The sequence below is a fragment of the Oncorhynchus nerka genome, linkage group LG8 (assembly GCF_034236695.1).
Source record: "Oncorhynchus nerka isolate Pitt River linkage group LG8, Oner_Uvic_2.0, whole genome shotgun sequence".
Lineage (NCBI taxonomy): Eukaryota > Metazoa > Chordata > Actinopteri > Salmoniformes > Salmonidae > Oncorhynchus > Oncorhynchus nerka.
This window is the reverse complement of record NC_088403.1, coordinates 18,805,032-18,824,373: the sequence shown is the minus strand read 5'-3', so window position 1 is coordinate 18,824,373 and position 19,342 is coordinate 18,805,032. Positions and strand designations below refer to the sequence as shown.

The 19,342-nt window shown below is 43.9% G+C and overlaps 1 protein-coding gene across 1 annotated transcript in view; it reads right to left on the bottom strand.

Moving 5' to 3' along the window:
* LOC115119944 (voltage-dependent calcium channel subunit alpha-2/delta-1-like) overlaps positions 1-19,342 on the bottom strand; it is a 189,260-nt gene that overhangs the window by 149,186 nt on the left and 20,732 nt on the right. Inside the window, exons 2-3 of the mRNA XM_065021121.1 lie at positions 16,374-16,455; positions 14,281-14,397 (exon numbers count right to left, since the gene is read on the bottom strand). Coding sequence (XP_064877193.1) covers positions 14,281-14,397; positions 16,374-16,455 — 199 coding nt within the window. The remainder of the gene's footprint in view (positions 1-14,280; positions 14,398-16,373; positions 16,456-19,342) is intronic.

Here is a 19,342-nt window from a genome sequence, read left to right as displayed (position 1 = left end):
AGGGGGAAAGAGAAGAACTGACAGGGGAAAGAGAAGAGCTGACAGGGGGAAAGAGAAGAGCTGACAGGGGGAAAGAGAAGAGCTGACAGGGGGAAAGAGAAGAGCTGACAGGGGGAAAGAGAAGAGCTGACAGGGGGAAAGAGAAGAACTGACAAGGGGAAAGAGCAGAGCTGACAGGGGGAAAGAGGAGAACTGACAGGGGGAAAGAGAAGAGCTGACAGGGGGAAAGAGAAGAGCTGACAGGGGGAAAGAGGAGAACTGACAGGGGGAAAGAGAAGAACTGACAAGGGGGAAAGAAAATAACTGACGGGGAAAGAGGAGAACTGACAGGGGGAAAGAGAAGAGCTGACAGGGGGAAAGAGAAGAGCTGACAGGGGGAAAGAGGAGAACTGACAGGGGGAAAGAGAAGAGCTGACACAGGGAGAAAGAGAAGAGCTGACAGGGGGAAAGAGAAGAACTGACAGGGGGAAAGAGAAGAACTGACAGGGGGAAAGAGAAGAGCTGACAGGGGGAAAGAGAAGAGCTGACAGGGGGAAAGAGAAGAACTGACAGGGGGAAAGAGAAGAACTGACAGGGGGAAAGAGAAGAACTTTCAGGGGAAAGAGAAGAGCTGACAGGGGGAAAGAGAAGAACTGACAGGAGGAAAGAGAAGAGCTGATAGGGGGAAAGAGAAAAACTGACAGGGGGAAAAGAGAATAATTAGACAGAGGGAAGTTGGAGAATAAGAGAGAACAGAAAGAGAGGAGAGGGGGAAGGATCGAGGGAAAGAAAGATCAGAGTGGAAACAGGGGGTTTGTGTATATGTATGTGTCTACAACTTCTATTTGGGAGAGCTGCTTACAGAAGTACAAATCTAATGACACTAAGAAACATGGCCGACCCACTGACATAACAAAGAAGGTATCAGAGAGATATAAACAACCTAAGTCAGTTTAGTGGGGATTTGTTGAATATTGATTTAGGATCAAGTTTTACTGCTTTGATGACAGACTGATTTATTTCATTACATTAGATTAGAATAATGCCCAGGTAACATTCTCGTAACGTTATTAGAATGTTTGTTTGGTCAATGACCAGCGTCTTTGGGCACTTGGACTTTAGCTAAGGGCAAACCCAGATATAGTCCTAACTATGAGGGACAGTCTAGAAATGTAAGCTGATACAGAAGTCATTGGGTTTAAGAGCTAAGTTAAGAGCTAAGAGCTAAGAGCTAAGTTAAGGGATCAGTGACTTGACACTGCACATTTGGATGTAAGTTTGGATGCACTGCAAGCTCAAGGCAGAAAGAGATGAGAGACAAGAAAAAGGAGAGAAAGAGAGAGAGAAGACGTGTCTAGACTTGACAGTTCATGCAGCTTTAGTATTTTGATCATAGAGTTCTGATCATGGAATTAATGCATCTACTGTACACCTACATTTAAGGTGTACATTTAAGGTGTACACCTACATACACCTACCTTAGAGAGTCTCTTTTTGGTTTGGTCAGGGTGTGATTTGGGTGGGCATTCTATGTCCTTTATTTCTATGATTTGTGTTTCTATGTGTTGGCCGGTTATGGTTCTCAATCAGGGACAGCTGTCTATCGTTGTCTCTGATTGGGAATCATACTTAGGTAGCCCTTTTTCCTTCCTTTCAGTGTGGGTAGTTGACTTTTGTTAGTGGCACTATAGCCCTGTAAGCTTCACGGCCGGTTCTTTGTTGGTGACATTTACCTAAATAAACAGAAATGTACGCTCACGACGCTGCACTTTGGTCCACTTCTTATGACGCCCGTGACATCCACAGTGTGTCCGGATTCCCTTTTCCAACGCTATATTCAAATGCTAGTATGCATTCTACAAACATTGAAATAGGCAAAATATGATAACACAACAACAACTGATTGCAGTAGCTAACTAACTGTAGATAACTAGCCAGCTAAAGTCTGTAGCTAGCCAGCAAGCTAGCAAGCAACGCTAAAAGGATTGCAAACGGGTTAGCATTATTTTTCTAAATATTAGCTAGCTGGCTAGCATTTATGTGGCCAGTAAACAAGTTCCTTACACGGTAGGAAGGTATTTCCACCAACATTATAATGAAAAGGTGCCTCTCGGGCACAAAACACACACTTTCTGGAGACTTGTGGGATGAGTGCTGATGACATCGTCCACTGTATGTGCTTTTGGTGGCCTGATGGCATCCAGACTGAGGAGAAAACCCGTACACAATGCATCCCAGACCACCTCCTGAAGTGGTCAGACAGATCTGAACACAATCACAACACATTAGAGGTCGACCGATGATGATTTTTCAATGCTGATACAGATACCGATTAATCGGACGATTTTTATATATTGGTAATAATGAGAAGTACAACAATACTGAATGAACACTTATTTTAACTTAATATAATACATCAATAAAATAAATTTAGTCTCAAATAAATAATGAAACATGTTCCATTTGGTTTAAATAATGCAAAAACAAAGCGTTGGAGAAGAAAGTATAAGTGCAATATGTGCCATGTAAAAAAGCTAAAGTTTGAGTTTCTTGCTCAGAACATGAGAACATATCAAAGCTGGTGGTTCCTTTTAACATGAGTCTTCAATATTCCCAGGTAAGAAGTTTTAGATTGTAGTTATTATAGGACTATTTCTCTCTATACCATTTATATTTCATATACATTTGACTATTGGATGTTCTAATAGGTACTTTGGTATTGCCAGCCTAATCTCGGGAGTTGATAGGCTTGAAGTCATAAACAGCGCAATGCTTGAAGCACAGCGAAGAGCTGCTGGCAAATGCAGGAAAGTGCTGTTTGAATGAATGCTTATGAGCCTGCTGCTGCCTACCACCACTCAGACAGACTGCTCTATCAAATCATAGACTTAATTGTAATATAATAACACACAGAAATAAGAGCCGTAGGTCATTAATATGGTCAAATCCGGAAACTATCTATACTAAACTAAACTATACTTTCGAAAACATAATGTTTATTCTTTCAGTGAAATACGGAACCGTTCTGTATTTTATCTAATGGGTGGCATCCATCAGTCTAAATATTGCTGTTACATTGCACAACCATCAATGTTATGCCATATTATGTACAATTCTGGCAAATTAAATGGTCTTCACACAGTTCGAAATGAGCCAGGCGGCCCAAACTGCTGCATATACCCTGACTCTGTTGCACAGAACGCAAGAGAAGAGACACAATTTCCCTAGTTAAAATAAATTCATGTCAGCAGGCAATATTAACTAAATATACAGGTTTAAATATATATGCTTGTGTATTTATTTTAAGAAAGGCATTGATGTTTATGGTTAGGTACACATTGGTGCAACGAAGGTGCTTTTTTCGCGAATTAGCTTGTTAAATCACCCGTTTGGCGAAGTAGGCTGTGATTCAATGAGAAATTAACAGGCACAGCATTGATTATATGCAACACAGGACACGCTAGATAAACTAGTAATATCATCAACCATGTGTAGTTAACTAGTGATTATGTTAAGATTTATAGTTTTTTCTAAGATAAGTTTAATTCTAGCTAGCACCTTACCTTGGCTCCTTGCTGCACTCGCATAACAGGGAGTCAGCCTGCCAAGCAGTCTCCTCGTGGAGTGCAATGTAATCGGCCATAATCTGTGTCCAAAAATGGCAATTACCGATTGTTTTGAAAACTTGAGTTCTGCCCTAATTAATCGGCCATTCCGATTAATCGGTCGACCTCTACATCACATAGCCACTTTAGTGCGTCTAGACCCGCCTTTTCAATGCGATTTTCGTATTCTGACAGCAGAAGTCAGAGGTGTAGACACGACTAGAGAGAGATAGAGACAGGGAAGGGGGGATGCAGGAATGAGAAAAAGAAGGCTCTGCATTATGGGAAAGAATGTGGGCATGACAGGGAGCGAGAGAAAGTGAGGAGGAAGACAGAAAGAGGCAAAGAGCCATGAGGTGAGCCCTGCACACGTACAGCTGGTGCTCATGCCCTCAGGGTGCCTGCACAGTCACAGCGGCATCTGGCACACCATCAGATACCCTGCCAATGTCTGCCAAACAAGCAGACCAGAAAGAGAGAGCTAGAGAGAGCGAGAGAGAGAGAGAACGCGAAAAAGGAAAGAAGTGGAAACTGAAAAAGGGAGACAGCAGAGAAGGAGAGATGGAAAGAGAGGAAGTGAGAATATCCAGCCTCTCTCCACCACACCCTGTCCTCCTCATTATATAGCCCTAATTAAGGATCAGTGATCTCATCTCAGTCTCCCTCTGTGAGAGTAGGGGAAGCAGGGCATGTGTGTGTGTGTGTGTGTGTGTGTGTGTGTGTGTGTGTGTGTGTGTGTGTGTGTGTGTGTGTGTGTGTGTGTGTGTGTGTGTCTAAGTGTCTAAATGTGTCGTAGTATGTGTTTTTAAAAGTGTGAGTGTGTATGCGTGTGCATTTGGGTGTGCGTTTCTAAAACAGTTGCTCCATCTTCACTTACCCCTTACTACAGGAAGGAAACCCTGTCTATTGCCAACCTCTCCATCTTGACCATCATCTGTATCACATCACAACAGACCTGGTTATCTCCACATTATCTCTACCTTCACCATCCTCTGTATCACACCACAAGAGACCCTAATATCTCCACATCCTCTCTACTTTCACCATCCTCTGTATCACACCACAACAGACCCTGTTATCTCCACATCCTCTCAACCTTCACCATCCTCTGTATCACACCACAACAGACCCTGTTATCTCCACATCCTCTCTACCTTCAACATCATCTATATCACACCACAACAGACCCTGTTATCTCCACATTATCTCTACTTTCACCATCCTCTGTATCACACCACAACAGACCATGTCATCTCCACCATCCTCTGTATCACATCACAACAGACCCTGTTATCTCCACATCCTCTCTACTTTCACCATCCTCTGTATCACATCACAACAGACCCTGTTATCTCCACATCCTCTCTACCTTCACCATCCTCTGTATCACACCACAACAGACCCTGTTATCTCCACATCCTCTCAACCTTCACCCTCCTGTCATCTACACCCCCTCTCAACCTCCACCCTCCTGTCATCTCCACCATCTTCTCAACCTCCACTCTCCTATCATATCCACCATCCTCTCTACCTCCACCATCCTCTCTACTTTCACAATCCTCTGTATCACACTACAACAGACCCTGTTATCTCCACATCCTCTCAACCTTCACCCTCCTGTCATCTACATCCCCTCTCAACCTCCACCCTCCTGTCATCTCCACCATCTTCTCAACCTCCACTCTCCTATCATATCCACCATCCTCTCTACCTCCACCATCCTCTCTACTTTCACCATCCTCTGTATCACACCACAACAGACCCTGTTATCTCCACATCCTCTCTACCTTCACCATCCTCTGTATCACACCACAACATACCCTGTTATCTCCACATCCTCTCTACCTTCACCATCCTCTGTATCACACCACAACAGACCCTGTTATCTCCACATCCTCTCTAACTTCACCATCCTCTGTATCACACCACAAAAGACCCTGTTATCTCCACATCCTCTCAACCTTCACCCTCCTGTCATCTACATCCCCTCTCAACCTCCACCCTCCTGTCATCTCCACCATCTTCTCAACCTCCACTCTCCTATCATATCCACCATCCTCTCTACCTCCACCATCCTCTCTACTTTCACCATCCTCTGTATCACACCACAACAGACCCTGTTATCTCCACATCCTCTCTACCTTCACCATCCTCTGTATCATACCACAACAGACCCTGTTATCTCCACATCCTCTATACCTTCACCATCCTCTGTATCACACCACAACATACCCTGTTATCTCCACATCCTCTCTACATTCACCATCCTCTGTATCACACCACAACAGACCCTGTTATCTCCACATCCTCTATACCTTCACCATCCTCTGTATCACACCACAACATACCCTGTTATCTCCACATCCTCTCTACATTCACCATCCTCTGTATCACACCACAACAGACCCTGTTATCTCCACATCCTCTCTACCTTCACCATCGTCTGTATCACACCACAACAGACCATGTCATCTCCACCATCCTCTGTATCACACCACAACAGACCCTGTCATCTCCACCCCCCTCTCAACCTCCACCCTCCTGTCATCTCCACCCCCTCTCAACCTCCACTCTCCTGTCATCTCCACCATCCTCTCAACCTCCACCATCCTCTCTACCTCCACCCCCATATCATCTCCACCATCCTCTCAACCTCCACTCTCCTATCATATCCACCATCCTCTCTACCTCCACCATCCTCTCTACTTTCACCATCCTCTGTATCACACCACAACAGACCCTGTCATCTCCACCATCCTCTCTTTGACACCACAACAGACCAGGAAAACGACTTTCCTGAAGCGGATCCTGTGTTTTGCCCCCCACCCAGGACAATGGATCGGATCCCAGCCGGCGAACCAAAACAACGACGCCGTAAAAGGGTCGGACGAAGCGGTCTTCTGGTCAGGCTCCGGAGACGGGCACATCGCACACCGCTCCCGAGCATACTACTCGCCAATGTCCAGTCTCATGACAACAAGGTTGATAAAATCCGAGCAAGGGTAGCATTCCAAAGAGACATAAGAGAATGTAACGTTCTTTGCTTCACGGAAACATGGCTCACTCGAGACACGTTATCGAAGTCGGTACAGCCAGCTGGTTTCTTCATGCATTGGGCCGACAGAAACAAGCATCTTTCTGGTAAGAAGAGTGGTGGGGGGGGGGTATGCCTTATGATTAACGAGACGTGGTGTGATCATAACAACATACAGGAATTCAAGTCCTTCTGTTCACCTGACTTAGAATTCCTCACAATCAAATGTGGCTGACATTGAGTGGCTGCTTTCAACATACTGACTCAACTCCAGCCACTTTAATATTGGAAAAATTGATGTAAAAAATGTATCACTAGCCACTTTAAACAATGCCACTTAATATAATGTTTACATACACTACATTACTCATCTCATATGTATATACTGTACTCTATACCACCTACTGCATCTTGCCATTTTTATGTAATACATGTATCACTAGCAACATTAAACAATGCCACTTTTATATGTTTACATACCCTACATTACTCATCTCATATGTATATACTGTACTCGATACCATCTACATTTACATTTACATTTAAGTCATTTAGCAGACGCTCTTACCATCTACTGCATCTTGCCTATGCCGTTCTGTACCATCACTCATTTATATATCTTTATGTACATATTCTTCATCCCTTTACACTTGTGTGTGTATAAGGTAGTTGTTGTGAAATTTTTAGGTTAGATTACTCGTTGGTTATTACTGCATTGTCGGAACTAGAAGCACAAGCATTTTGCTACACTCGCATTAACATCTGCTAACCATGTGTATGTGACAAATAAAAAGTGATTTGATTTGAGCATCAAGAGTTGCCACTGAATCAGACTGAAAGAACAGACAGGCATCACATCAACCTGCTCCTAACCCAAAATGGCTGCTTATTAAGTTAATGACAGCAGCCAACATTTTAATTGAATTGTGCCGGCTCGACAATCACATTCGCCCCTCGCGCCTAGCCACCAGAGACGGCTACCATAGTAACAAAAGGGAAATGCCTCTATCAGTTTCTCAGACATCTGGGAAAGGAACAGCATACATCGGGGGTGCAAAGATGTACAGAACAGGTTGATCTTTTGGGCTAGTGGGAACCTAGTCAGTTGCACAACTGAATGCAATCAACTGAAATGCGCCTTCCACATTTAACCCAACCCCTTTGAAACAGGTGTGGGGGCTAACTTAATCAACGTCATCAGTGCCCGTGGAGCAGTCCTTGCTCAAGGGCAGAACAGCAGATTTTTCCACCTTGCTGGCTCGGGGATGTGAACAAGCAACCTTGCGGTTACTGTCCCAACGCTCTAACTGTTAGGCTACCTGCAGCCTAGTGTGACAGAGAAGAAATGTATTACTGTGCATATCGGACTAATAGGATAATTCAGTGGGGTCTTCCTTCGAGAAAGTTGCCGATAGAAATATAATGAGTAGAGGTGACAATATTTATGATTCTACATGGCAGAGTACAATGTCTTTTCTACATGATGCATTTTTGAACACTCAAAAGTTGCACCTTTCTGAAGTTAAGTGATAAGAATAGAGGACATTGTTTTAAATTAATTCAGTTGTACCTTGCCACATTGCACACTGTTACATCTAATATGACTAGCTAGCATTGTTGCCATGGCAGCATTGCAAAACATGACCTCTCAAAAGAAACAAACCTAAATGTAGTAGATGATACAGAATAACAGCTGAAATGAATTCACTTTCCGTTTCTTCTTGACAAGTAACACGGACATCCTGTTTTCTTTCCTATGTTCTGTGGTATAGTGTGTAGCAGGCCATTGTGTTGATGGAAGTCTTTGTTACTACTCTTTCTGCTCTGGAATTGAAGCTTGAGAGAGCTAGCGTGTTCATATTGGAGTATTTGAAGGTAGAGAAGGGAGAGAGACTGTTATAGTGAGAGAGCTAGAGAGAGAGCTGTTGAATGGGCCCAAATAGGAGCCTGGTGTTGTGAGAGGAGAGTTGTCCTGGTTGAATAGTGTAATAGCAGCCTGGTGTTGTGAGAGGAGAGTGGTCCTGGTTGAATAGTGTAATAGGAGCCTGGTGCTGTGAGAGGAGAGTGGTCCTGGTTGAATAGTGTAATAGGAGCCTGGTGTTGTGAGAGGAGAGTGGTCCTGGTTGAATAGTGTAATAGGAGCCTGGTGTTGTGAGAGGAGAGTGGTCCTGGTTGAATAGTGTAATAGGAGCCTGGTGTTGTGAGAGGAGAATGGTCCTGGTTGAATAGTGTAATAGGAGCCTGGTGTTGTGAGAGGAGAATGGTCCTGGTTGAATAGTGTAATAGGAGCCTGGTGTTGTGAGAGGAGAGTGGTCCTGGTTGAATAGTGTAATAGGAGCCTGGTGTTGTGAGAGGAGAGTGGTCCTGGTTGAATAGTGTAATAGGGCCTGGTGTTGTGAGAGGAGAGTGGTCCTGGTTGAATAGTGTAATAGGAGCCTGGTGTTGTGAGAGGAGAGTGGTCCTGGTTGAATAGTGTAATAGGAGCCTGGTGTTGTGAGAGGAAAGTTGTCCTGGTTGAATAGTGTAATAGGGCCTGGTGTTGTGAGAGGAGAGTGGTCCTGGTTGAATAGTGTAATAGGGCCTGGTGTTGTGAGAGGAGAGTGGTCCTGGTTGAATAGTGTAATAGGAGCCTGGTGTTGTGAGAGGAGAGTGGTCCTGGTTGAATAGTGTAATAGGAGCCTGGTGTTGTGAGAGGAGAGTGGTCCTGGTTGAATAGTGTAATAGGGCCTGGTGTTGTGAGAGGAGAGTGGTCCTGGTTGAATTGTGTAATAGGAGCCTGGTGTTGTGAGAGGAGAGTGGTCCTGGTTGAATAGTGTAATAGGAGCCTGGTGTTGTGAGAGGAGAGTGGTCCTGGTTGAATTGTGTAATAGCAGCCTGGTGTTGTGAGAGGAGAGTGGTCCTGGTTGAATAGTGTAATAGGAGCCTGGTGTTGTGAGAGGAGAGTGGTCCTGGTTGAATAGTGTAATAGGAGCCTGGTGTTGTGAGAGGAGAGTGGTCCTGGTTGAATAGTGTAATAGCAGCCTGGTGTTGTGAGAGGAGAGTGGTCCTGGTTGAATAGTGTAATAGGGCCTGGTGTTGTGAGAGGAGAGTTGTCCTGGTTGAATCGTGTAATAGGAGCCTGGTGTTGTGAGAGGAGAGTGGTCCTGGTTGAATAGTGTAATAGCAGCCTGGTGTTGTGAGAGGAGAGTGGTCCTGGTTGAATAGTGTAATAGGAGCCTGGGGTTGTGAGAGGAGAGTGGTCCTGGTTGAATAGTGTAATAGGAGCCTGGTGTTGTGAGAGGAGAGTTGTCCTGGTTGAATAGTGTAATAGGAGCCTGGTGTTGTGAGAGGAGAGTGGTCCTGGTTGAATAGTGTAATAGCAGCCTGGTGTTGTGAGAGGAGAGTGGTCCTGGTTGAATAGTGTAATAGCAACCTGGTGTTGTGAGAGGAGAGTGGTCCTGGTTGAATAGTGTAATAGGAGCCTGGTGTTGTGAGAGGAGAGTGGTCCTGGTTGAATAGTGTAATAGGAGCCTGGTGTTGTGAGAGGAGAGTGGTCCTGGTTGAATAGTGTAATTGGGCCTGGTGTTGTTGTCTCACTAAGGGGCCTAATGGATGATAGAATGGTCTGGAACACTACTGTCATGGCACACACACACAAACAGGAACACATGCAGGTGCACACACTCACAGATGGATGCAGACACGTGCATGTACACACAAACACTCGGTCATCCCTCTCTTTCTGTGGGTAATTATCATACACCCTCAACGCTCTCTCTTTCTCCCACGGTCAGCTCACACTGTGGACCAGGCATCCTAAATCCCCCTTAATGTAGTCTAACTATCTACAGTCTACAGTGTATATCTCTAAAACAGTCAGGTCTACATATCGATTTTCAGTCAGGTCTCTCTATCTATCTACAGTCAGGTCTCTCTATCTATCTTCAGTCAGGTCTATCTATCTATCTACAGTCAGGTCTCTCTATCTATCTACAGTCAGGTCTCTCTATCTATCTACAGTCAGGTCTCAATATCTATCTACAGTCAGGTCTATCTATCTATCTACAGTTAGGTCTCTCTCTCTAGCTACAGTTAGGTCTATCTATCTATCTACAGTCAGGTCTATCTATCTATCTACAGTCAGGTCTCTCTATCTATCTATAGTCAGGTCTCTCTATCTATCTACAGTCAGGTCTCTCTATCTACAGTCAGGTCTCTCTATCTACAGTCAGATCTCTATATCTATCTACAGTCAGGTCTCTCTATCTATCTACAGTCAGGTCTCTCTATCTACAGTCAGGTCTCTATATCTATCTACAGTCAGGTCTCTATATCTATCTACAGTCAGGTCTCTATATCTATCTACAGTCAGGTCTATCTATCTATCTACAGTCAGGTCTATCTATTTATCTACAGTCAGGTCTCTCTATCTATCTACAGTCAGGTCTCTCTATCTATCTACAGTCAGATCTCTCTATCTATCTACAGTCAGGTCTCTATATCTATCTACAGTCAGGTCTCTCTATCTATCTACAGTCAGGTCTCTCTATCTATCTACAGTCAGGTCTCTCTATCTACAGTCAGGTCTCTATATCTATCTTCAGTCAGGTCTCTCTATCTATCTACAGTAGGTCTCTATCTATCTACAGTCAGGTCAGTCAGGTCTCTATATCTATCTATCTACAGTCAGGTCTCTATCTATTTATCTACAGTCAGGTCTCTCTATCTATCTACAGTCAGGTCTCTCTATCTATCTACAGTCAGATCTCTCTATCTATCTACAGTATCTATCTATATCTACAGTCAGGTCTCTCTATCTATCTACAGTCAGGTCTCTCTATCTATCTACAGTCAGGTCTCTCTATCTACAGTCAGGTCTCTATATCTATCTTCAGTCAGGTCTCTCTATCTATCTACAGTTAGGTCTCTCTATCTATCTACAGTCAGGTCTCTCTATCTATCTACAGTCAGGTCTCTATATCTATCTACAGTCAGGTCTCTCTATCTATCTACAGTCAGGTCTCTCTATCTATCTACAGTTAGGTCTCTATATCTATCTACAGTCAGGTCTCTATATCTATCTACAGTCAGGTCTCTATATCTATCTACAGTCAGGTCTATCTATCTATCTACAGTCAGGTCTATCTATTTATCTACAGTCAGGTCTCTCTATCTATCTACAGTCAGGTATCTCTATCTATCTACAGTCAGGTCTCTCTATCTATCTACAGTCAGGTCTCTCTATCTATCTACAGTCAGGTCTATCTATTTATCTACAGTCAGGTCTCTATATCTATCTATAGTCAGGTCTCTCTATCTATCTACAGTCAGGTCTCTCTATCTATCTACAGTCAGTTCTCTCTATCTATCTACAGTCAGGTCTCTCTATCTATCTACAGTCAGGTCTCTCTATCTATCTACAGTCAGGTCTATCTATTTATCTACAGTCAGGTCTCTATATCTATCTATAGTCAGGTCTCTCTATCTATCTACAGTCAGGTCTCTATATATATCTACAGTCAGGTCTATTTCTCTGTCAATCATTATAAGCAGATTCAGTTCCGCCTCATTACCCTGAGGGCCACTGGCAGGTCAGTCTGCTCATTAAGCCTCCATGCTAACACTCCACTGACCGTTGTTCATCGCCCAACCTGCCCCTCGCCACTTGCCAGGAACATCATTATAAATAAGAATTTGTTTTTAACTGACTCTCTTGCTTAAATAGAGGTTAAAAAAATAAAATCAGCTGCATGTGTTTATTAATAATGTCTTCTAGTCAAAGTACCTCCAGCCACCCCCCCTTTCTCTCCCTCCATCCCCCTCTCCAACCATCTCTCCCATCCTCCATCCCTCTCTTTCTCCATTCCTCTCTTTCTCTCCCTCCATCCCCCTCTCCAACCATCTCTCCCATCCTCCATCCCTCTCTTTCTCCATTCCTCTCTTTCTCTCCCTCCATCCCCCTCTCCAACCATCTATCCCATCCTACATCCCTCTCTTTCTCCATCCCTCTCTTTCTCCATTCCTCTCTTTCTCTCCCTCCATCCCCCTCTCCAACCATCTATCCCATCCTACATCCCTCTCTTTCTCCATCCCTCTCTTTCTCCATTCCTCTCTTTCTCTCCCTCCATCCCCCTCTCCAACCATCTCTCCCATCCTCCATCCCTCTCTTTCTCCATTCCTCTCTTTCTCTCCCTCCATCCCCCCTCCAACCATCTCTCCCATCCTACATCCCTCTCTTTCTCCATCCCTCTCTTTCTCTCCCTCCATCCCCCTCTCCAACCATCTATCCCATCCTACATCCCTCTCTTTTTCCATCCCTCTCTTTCTCCATTCCTCTCTTTCTCTCCCTCCATCCCCCTCTCCAACCATCTATCCCATCCTACATCCCTCTCTTTCTCCATCCCTCTCTTTCTCCACTCCTCTCTTTCTCTCCCTCCACCCCCTCCAACCATCTATCCATCCTCCATCCCTCTCTTTCTCCATTCCTCTCTTCTTCTTCCACACATCACTCCTCCCCCCCTTCTCTCTCCTTCCCTCCCTCAATCCACACGTCCAGTGAAGAGTTAAACATTCAGAACTGAACACCCTCTGTGACGCGTGCAGGTGAAACCTGACAGATGGTGTTTATCAGAGCTCAGAACAAATGTTGCATTACATCTCTATCTATCTCCATCTATTTACCCCATTACCTAATCTATCAGCAGTGTGTGTGTGTCTAACAGTGTGTGTCAGCATTGTATTTTTATCACAATGCGAAACAAAGAAAACAACTATCTCGTTAAAACCTGACTGCAATTATTGTGATGTGAGAAAAACAAAGGGGCTGATGACTGACAGGGTAATTAACACCTGCTACCACGGCAACCCATAGACTTAATTGAATTCTGGCCCAAGCCAGATCGATCCTGATTGATCGAGACAAACAATGCCCGGGGACTTTAATTGACTTTACTCAGGTGGTGGTAGGAGAAAGTTATGTGGATGGGATAGGTATTATACAGAGGGCATCAGGACACTGCGAGGAGAACTTTGAGTCTGACATTGTCTAGTCATAAAGGAAAAGATGGCAGTATGATATTTGTTAACCACAAATGGAATTTTCCCCCCTTTCGCCCTAAGCCTATCACTAACCTAATTCAACAACAAATAGCTCGCATTCTTGGTCATCATTTCCGATATCATCAATTTGCCTTTTCTAACACGGTCTATTGAAGTCTCAGGGCTATAAGGATTTCCACACACATTTAATCCAGTTGAAACATACTGAGAATGTACTCAATTATGGGCTACTGCTGTTGGTCAGTCTTTCATTTTGAAAGGGACCAATTTATCCAATCTGTGAAATGAAGCCAATCTGTGCAATGATGCATGAATCAAGTGCGAGTGAGAAACAAAAACCTGCAGACACTGCAGCAATCCAGGAGATGAGTTTCATACCCTTCTTTCTTGGTATTAAGGTGCGTGTGTGTGTGACTTTGTCTGCATCTGTGTGTGTGTGCGTGTGTGTGTGTGTGTGTGTGTGTGTGTGTGTGTGTGTGTGGGAGAAACTTTGTGTGTGTGTGTGTGTGTGTGTGTGTGTGTGTGTGTGTGTGTGTGTGTGTGTGTGTGTGTGTGTGTGTGTGTGTGTGTGTGTGTGTGTGTGTGTGTGTGTGTGTGTATGGACTGCTATGAACTGGTACTCACCTTGAGAGCACGAGAACGGTTGGCCAGGAGATTCTCGATGTTCCCCGCTGCATTAGCCACCAGCTGGCTGGCATCGTTGGACCCCACACTGAAGTACTTCCTGTGGCTCTGGAAGATCTGCACCAATCAGGAGATAGAGGGTCAAAGGTGACAGTGAAGCAATCAAGAGAGAGAAACAAGGGTCAAAGGTGACACTGGACCAATCAGGAGAGAGTGATACTTTGATGAAATATTGACATTGTGTATCTTAGAATTGTACCTATGAGGATAGTCACAAAAAATGTACTTGATTACCTTTATTTGCAGGGACAATGAACACAATAATCCAAATGTATGTAAATGTGTCAGATGTGTCAAATCATGATGTCACCACTGTGTGTACAATGCCAGTGTAAATCAAGCAACATTATGCCACATTGGAGCACAACGGCAAACACCATTTACTGAATATATTTACTGAATATGGAATATGTTTCAGCAAGAGGAATTAAACAATAAAAAAACAGAAATGCCAAACAGCCAATTATATAGCAGCCGGAGGGGCTTTTTAGGTCCGACATTAATACCACAGGCTTATAGTGTGTGAATGTGTGTGCGGGCACGCGCGTGTGTGTGTCTAAGTCTGTGTATCGAAGTGTGTGTTTACTTGGCTAACCTCTGTGGGGCTATGCTATGGGTTTCTGCTTGTCCATGAGTAATGATACTGGTGGTTATTCTCCACATGCTCTTTCTGCTTACAAGCAAATACAATCCCCTCCCCTGTGTAGTAAACAAAGCAGCCATGCTGCCAGAGGTCTCAATGAAGGAAACCTACATTTATTCTACTGCAACAGGACAAAGGAATGTACAGTCGACCATTGATATTATCCCACTCTCTATCTATATATATGCTATAGGGTCAAGATTAGGTCATAAAGTCTAGCTATTTTCCCTCACCCCATGAGCATCAAATGATGCCTGCGACAGGAAATGAGCTCCAAACGTGGTATAACACCATCATGGTAAAGATGTCTGCTGTTCTTTTTCTTCTAAATGTCTGTGATGACAAGCAGGGCAAGAGGCAGCCCTGATATGGTGTCTGTTATGGGTATTTTCCTGAGAATACTGTGTTGCTCAAGGGAAATCATGCCTGTGTGTTGTCCCTGGGACCTCATGCATTGTGTGTGTGTCTGAAAAATGTCATCCAAAAGGAATCTGAAATACATTGACAATTACTGTGATGATTATTGTGCATTTCATATTTCTTAATTATTTCTTATTTTTTTGTTTTCTGGTTATACATTGTTATTGATTATTGCATTGTTGGGCTATAGGTTTGCAAGAAAGACATTTTCACTGTACTTGTGCATGTGACATTTAAACTAGACATAATTACAGAGGCTCCATATCAGGCCTGGCTAGGCAAGAGGAGGAGAGTTGTCATAGGGTTATAGCAATCAACACAAGGGATGTGTCCCAAAAGGCACCCTATTCCCCATATAGTGCACTACTTATGACCAGAGCCCCCTGCATAGAGAATAGGGTGCCATTTGGGATGCAGCCAGAGTAACAGCTCCTCCTAACTGTCCATATCATGTAAGCTTGTTAGGGAAGTGGATAGGGATGTGGTGTTTGGAGTTGACACTGATAGTCCTTGAGTGTGGACATTCCCCTAGCAGAATACTGTAAGCAGATGTCCCACATATCACTAATGAGATGGCACTTTGTAAAGTCCAGATCTGTTGTGACAACCATCATTGTATTGGATGTGACACACATCAAACAGGAGAGGTCAGGAGTATGTGTGCGCATGTGTGTGCGCATGTGTGTGTGTGTGTGTGCGTATATGTGTGCGTGCGTGTGTATATTGATTGTTGAAATCCAGAGTTGTGGATGTGTGACTATGGGGTTGCAAGCTTCCTGTGCGTTTGAGAGGAGTGTGGTGGTGTGGTATATGCACGTTTGAGAGGAGTGTGGTGGTGTGGTATATGCACGTTTGAGAGGAGTGTGGTGGTGTGGTATATGCACGTTTGAGAGGAGTGTGGTGGTGTGGTATATGCACGTTTGTGCACGTCTGTGTTCCTATGTTTACAAGGTGTTCCTGTGTGTCCCACCTGTATGAGGTTCTGCACTCCACTGGCTGTGTCCGTCAGTGTGACCAGCTCCTGTTGCATCTGCTCCACCCATTCCTTTATCCTGAGGAAACAATGAAAGCACCAATCAAAATCATTCAAATTCATTTACTTCCTGTAACTCATCGAATCCGATGATCAAATGGTTTTACTTATCCAATCACATTGATATCTCTGAACTGCTGTTTTCAGGATCATTGGTACCAAACAAAAGACAATGGACTGAAACAGGGAGGGAAATACTGAACTGTTCAGTAAGAAATGTTTTTGTTTTTCTGTTGCAAAACAGTTTGCTTCAGTGTGCAATAATAAATAAGACCCTGAAGGTGCAGAACGATCCAATAGAAATACACGTCTGTCAAATAGAATAAGGAATCAAGTTAGCTCTATGTTACATTTCCATCTGCAAAGCTGTGAATGTTCCGCCTCACTGCATAAATAATCTTGACTTACTTCGATTCGCCAATCACCTTGCAGTAGATACCACATGACGACACATTAACAGAGCAGTTGAGTCAGGCAGTAACAATACTGCTGACTATCACTTTATGCAAAACATATCTCGCCATGCAGGCTAATAAATTCAGCGGTCTGTAAAATAGTCATGTTTACCCTGAGTATATGTGTTTTGACTCCCCATTAACTGTGCATTAGAGTATATATAGATATAGAGAGAGTAGAGGATATATTCATGGTTGTCAGTGGGTGAGTAACAAGGACAGGGGTGAGATAGTAGGTAATGTATGCAGAGATAGTAGAGGGAGAAATTAGTAACAGCAAGACTCCATTCTATCATAATGCTTTATTTTGATTGTGTTAATGAGATACAAATAAACTACCTGTACCCTATACAGAAACGGAACACTAGTTAACTGGCTCAATAAACTGTCTGTACCCTATACAGAAACGGAACACTAGTTAACTGGCTCAATAAACTGTCTGTACCCTATACAGAAACGGAGCACTAGTTAACTGGCTCAATAAACTGTCTGTACCCTATACAGAAACGGAACACTAGTTAACTGGCTCAATAAACTGTCTGTACCCTATACAGAAACGGAACACTAGTTAACTGGCTCAATAAACTGTCTGTACCCTATACAGAAACGGAACACTAGTTAACTGGCTCAATAAACTGTCTGTACCCTATACAGAAACGGAGCACTAGTTAACTGGCTCAATAAACTGTCTGTACCCTATACAGAAACGGAGCACTAGTTAACTGGCTCAATAAACTGTCTGTACCCTATACAGAAACGGAACACTAGTTAACTGGCTCAATAAACTGTCTGTACCCTATACAGAAACGGAGCACTAGTTAACTGGCTCAATAAACTGTCTGTACCCTATACAGAAACGGAGCACTAGTTAACTGGCTCAATAAACTGTCTGTACCCTATACAGAAACGGAACACTAGTTAACTGGCTCAATAAACTGTCTGTACCCTATACAGAAACGGAACACTAGTTAACTGGCTCAATAAACTGTCTGTATCCTATACAGAAACGGAGCACTAGTTAACTGGCTCAATAAACTGTCTGTACCCTATACAGAAACGGAACACTAGTTAACTGGCTCAATAAACTGTCTGTACCCTATACAGAAACGGAGCACTAGTTAACTGGCTCAATAAACTGTCTGTACCCTATACAGAAACGGAACACTAGTTAACTGGCTCAATAAACTGTCTATACCCTATACAGAAACGGAACACTAGTTAACTGGCTCAATAAACTGTCTGTACCCTATACAGAAACAGAACAATATTTAACTGCCTGGCCGGTTCCCCTCTCTCCACTGGGATTCTCTGCCTCTAACCCTATTACAGGGGCTGAGTCACTGGCTTACTGGTGCTCTTCCATGCCGTCCCTAGGAGGGGTGCGTCACTTGAGTAGGTTGAGTCACTGACGTGGTCTTCCTGTCTGGGTTGGCGCCCCCCCCCCTTGGGTTGTGCCGTGGCGGAGATCTTTGTGGGCTATACTCGGCCTTGTCTCAGGATGGTAAGTTGCTGGTGGAAGATATCCCTCTAGTGGTGTGGGGGCTGTGCTTTAGCAAAGTGGGTGGGGTAATAGCCTGCCTGTTTGGCCCTGTCCGGGGGTATCATCGGACGGGACCACAGTGTCTCCTGACCCCTCCTTTCTCAGCCTCCATTATTTATGCTGCAGTAGTTTATGTGTCGGGGGGCTAGGGTCAGTCTGTTATATCTGAAGTATTTCTCCTGTCTTATCCGGTGTCCAGTGTGAATTTAAGTATGCTCTCTCTAATTCTCTCTTTCTCTCTCTCGGAGGACCTGAGCCCTAGGACCATGCCTCAGGACTACCTGCTATGATGACTCCTTGTTGTCCCCAGTCCACCTGGCTGTGCTGCTGCTTCACCTGGCTAATCTGCCTGCGGCTATGGAACCCTGACCTGTTCCATGTGATTATTATTATTTGACCATGCTTGTCATTAATGAACATTTGAACATCTTGGCCATGTTCTGTTATAATCTCCACCCGGCACAGCCAGAAGAGGACTGGCCACCCCTCATGGCCTGGTTCCTCTCTAGGTTTCTTCCTAGGTTTTGGCCTTTCTAGGGAATTTTTCCTAGCCACTGTGCTTCTACACCTGCATTGCTTGCTGTTTGGGGTTTTAGGCTGGGTTTCTGTACAGCACTTTGATATATCAGCTGATCTAAGAAAGGCTATATAAATACATTTGATTTGATTTGATCTGCCTCAATAAACTGTCTGTACCCTATCCAGAAACTGAGCAATAGTTAATAGGATCAACGGTGTATACAGTATGGATTAAGTAAACACTGAAAGTGTGTCAAGTTCACAGTGAGAGTGAGTGGTTCCTTCATTGTTCTGAAGAGAAAAGGTCCATATGTAACCATAAGACCAAATGTGTTATAAATAAATGGATTGAGACACATTGAATAACTAGCATAGCTGCCATTTTGAACACA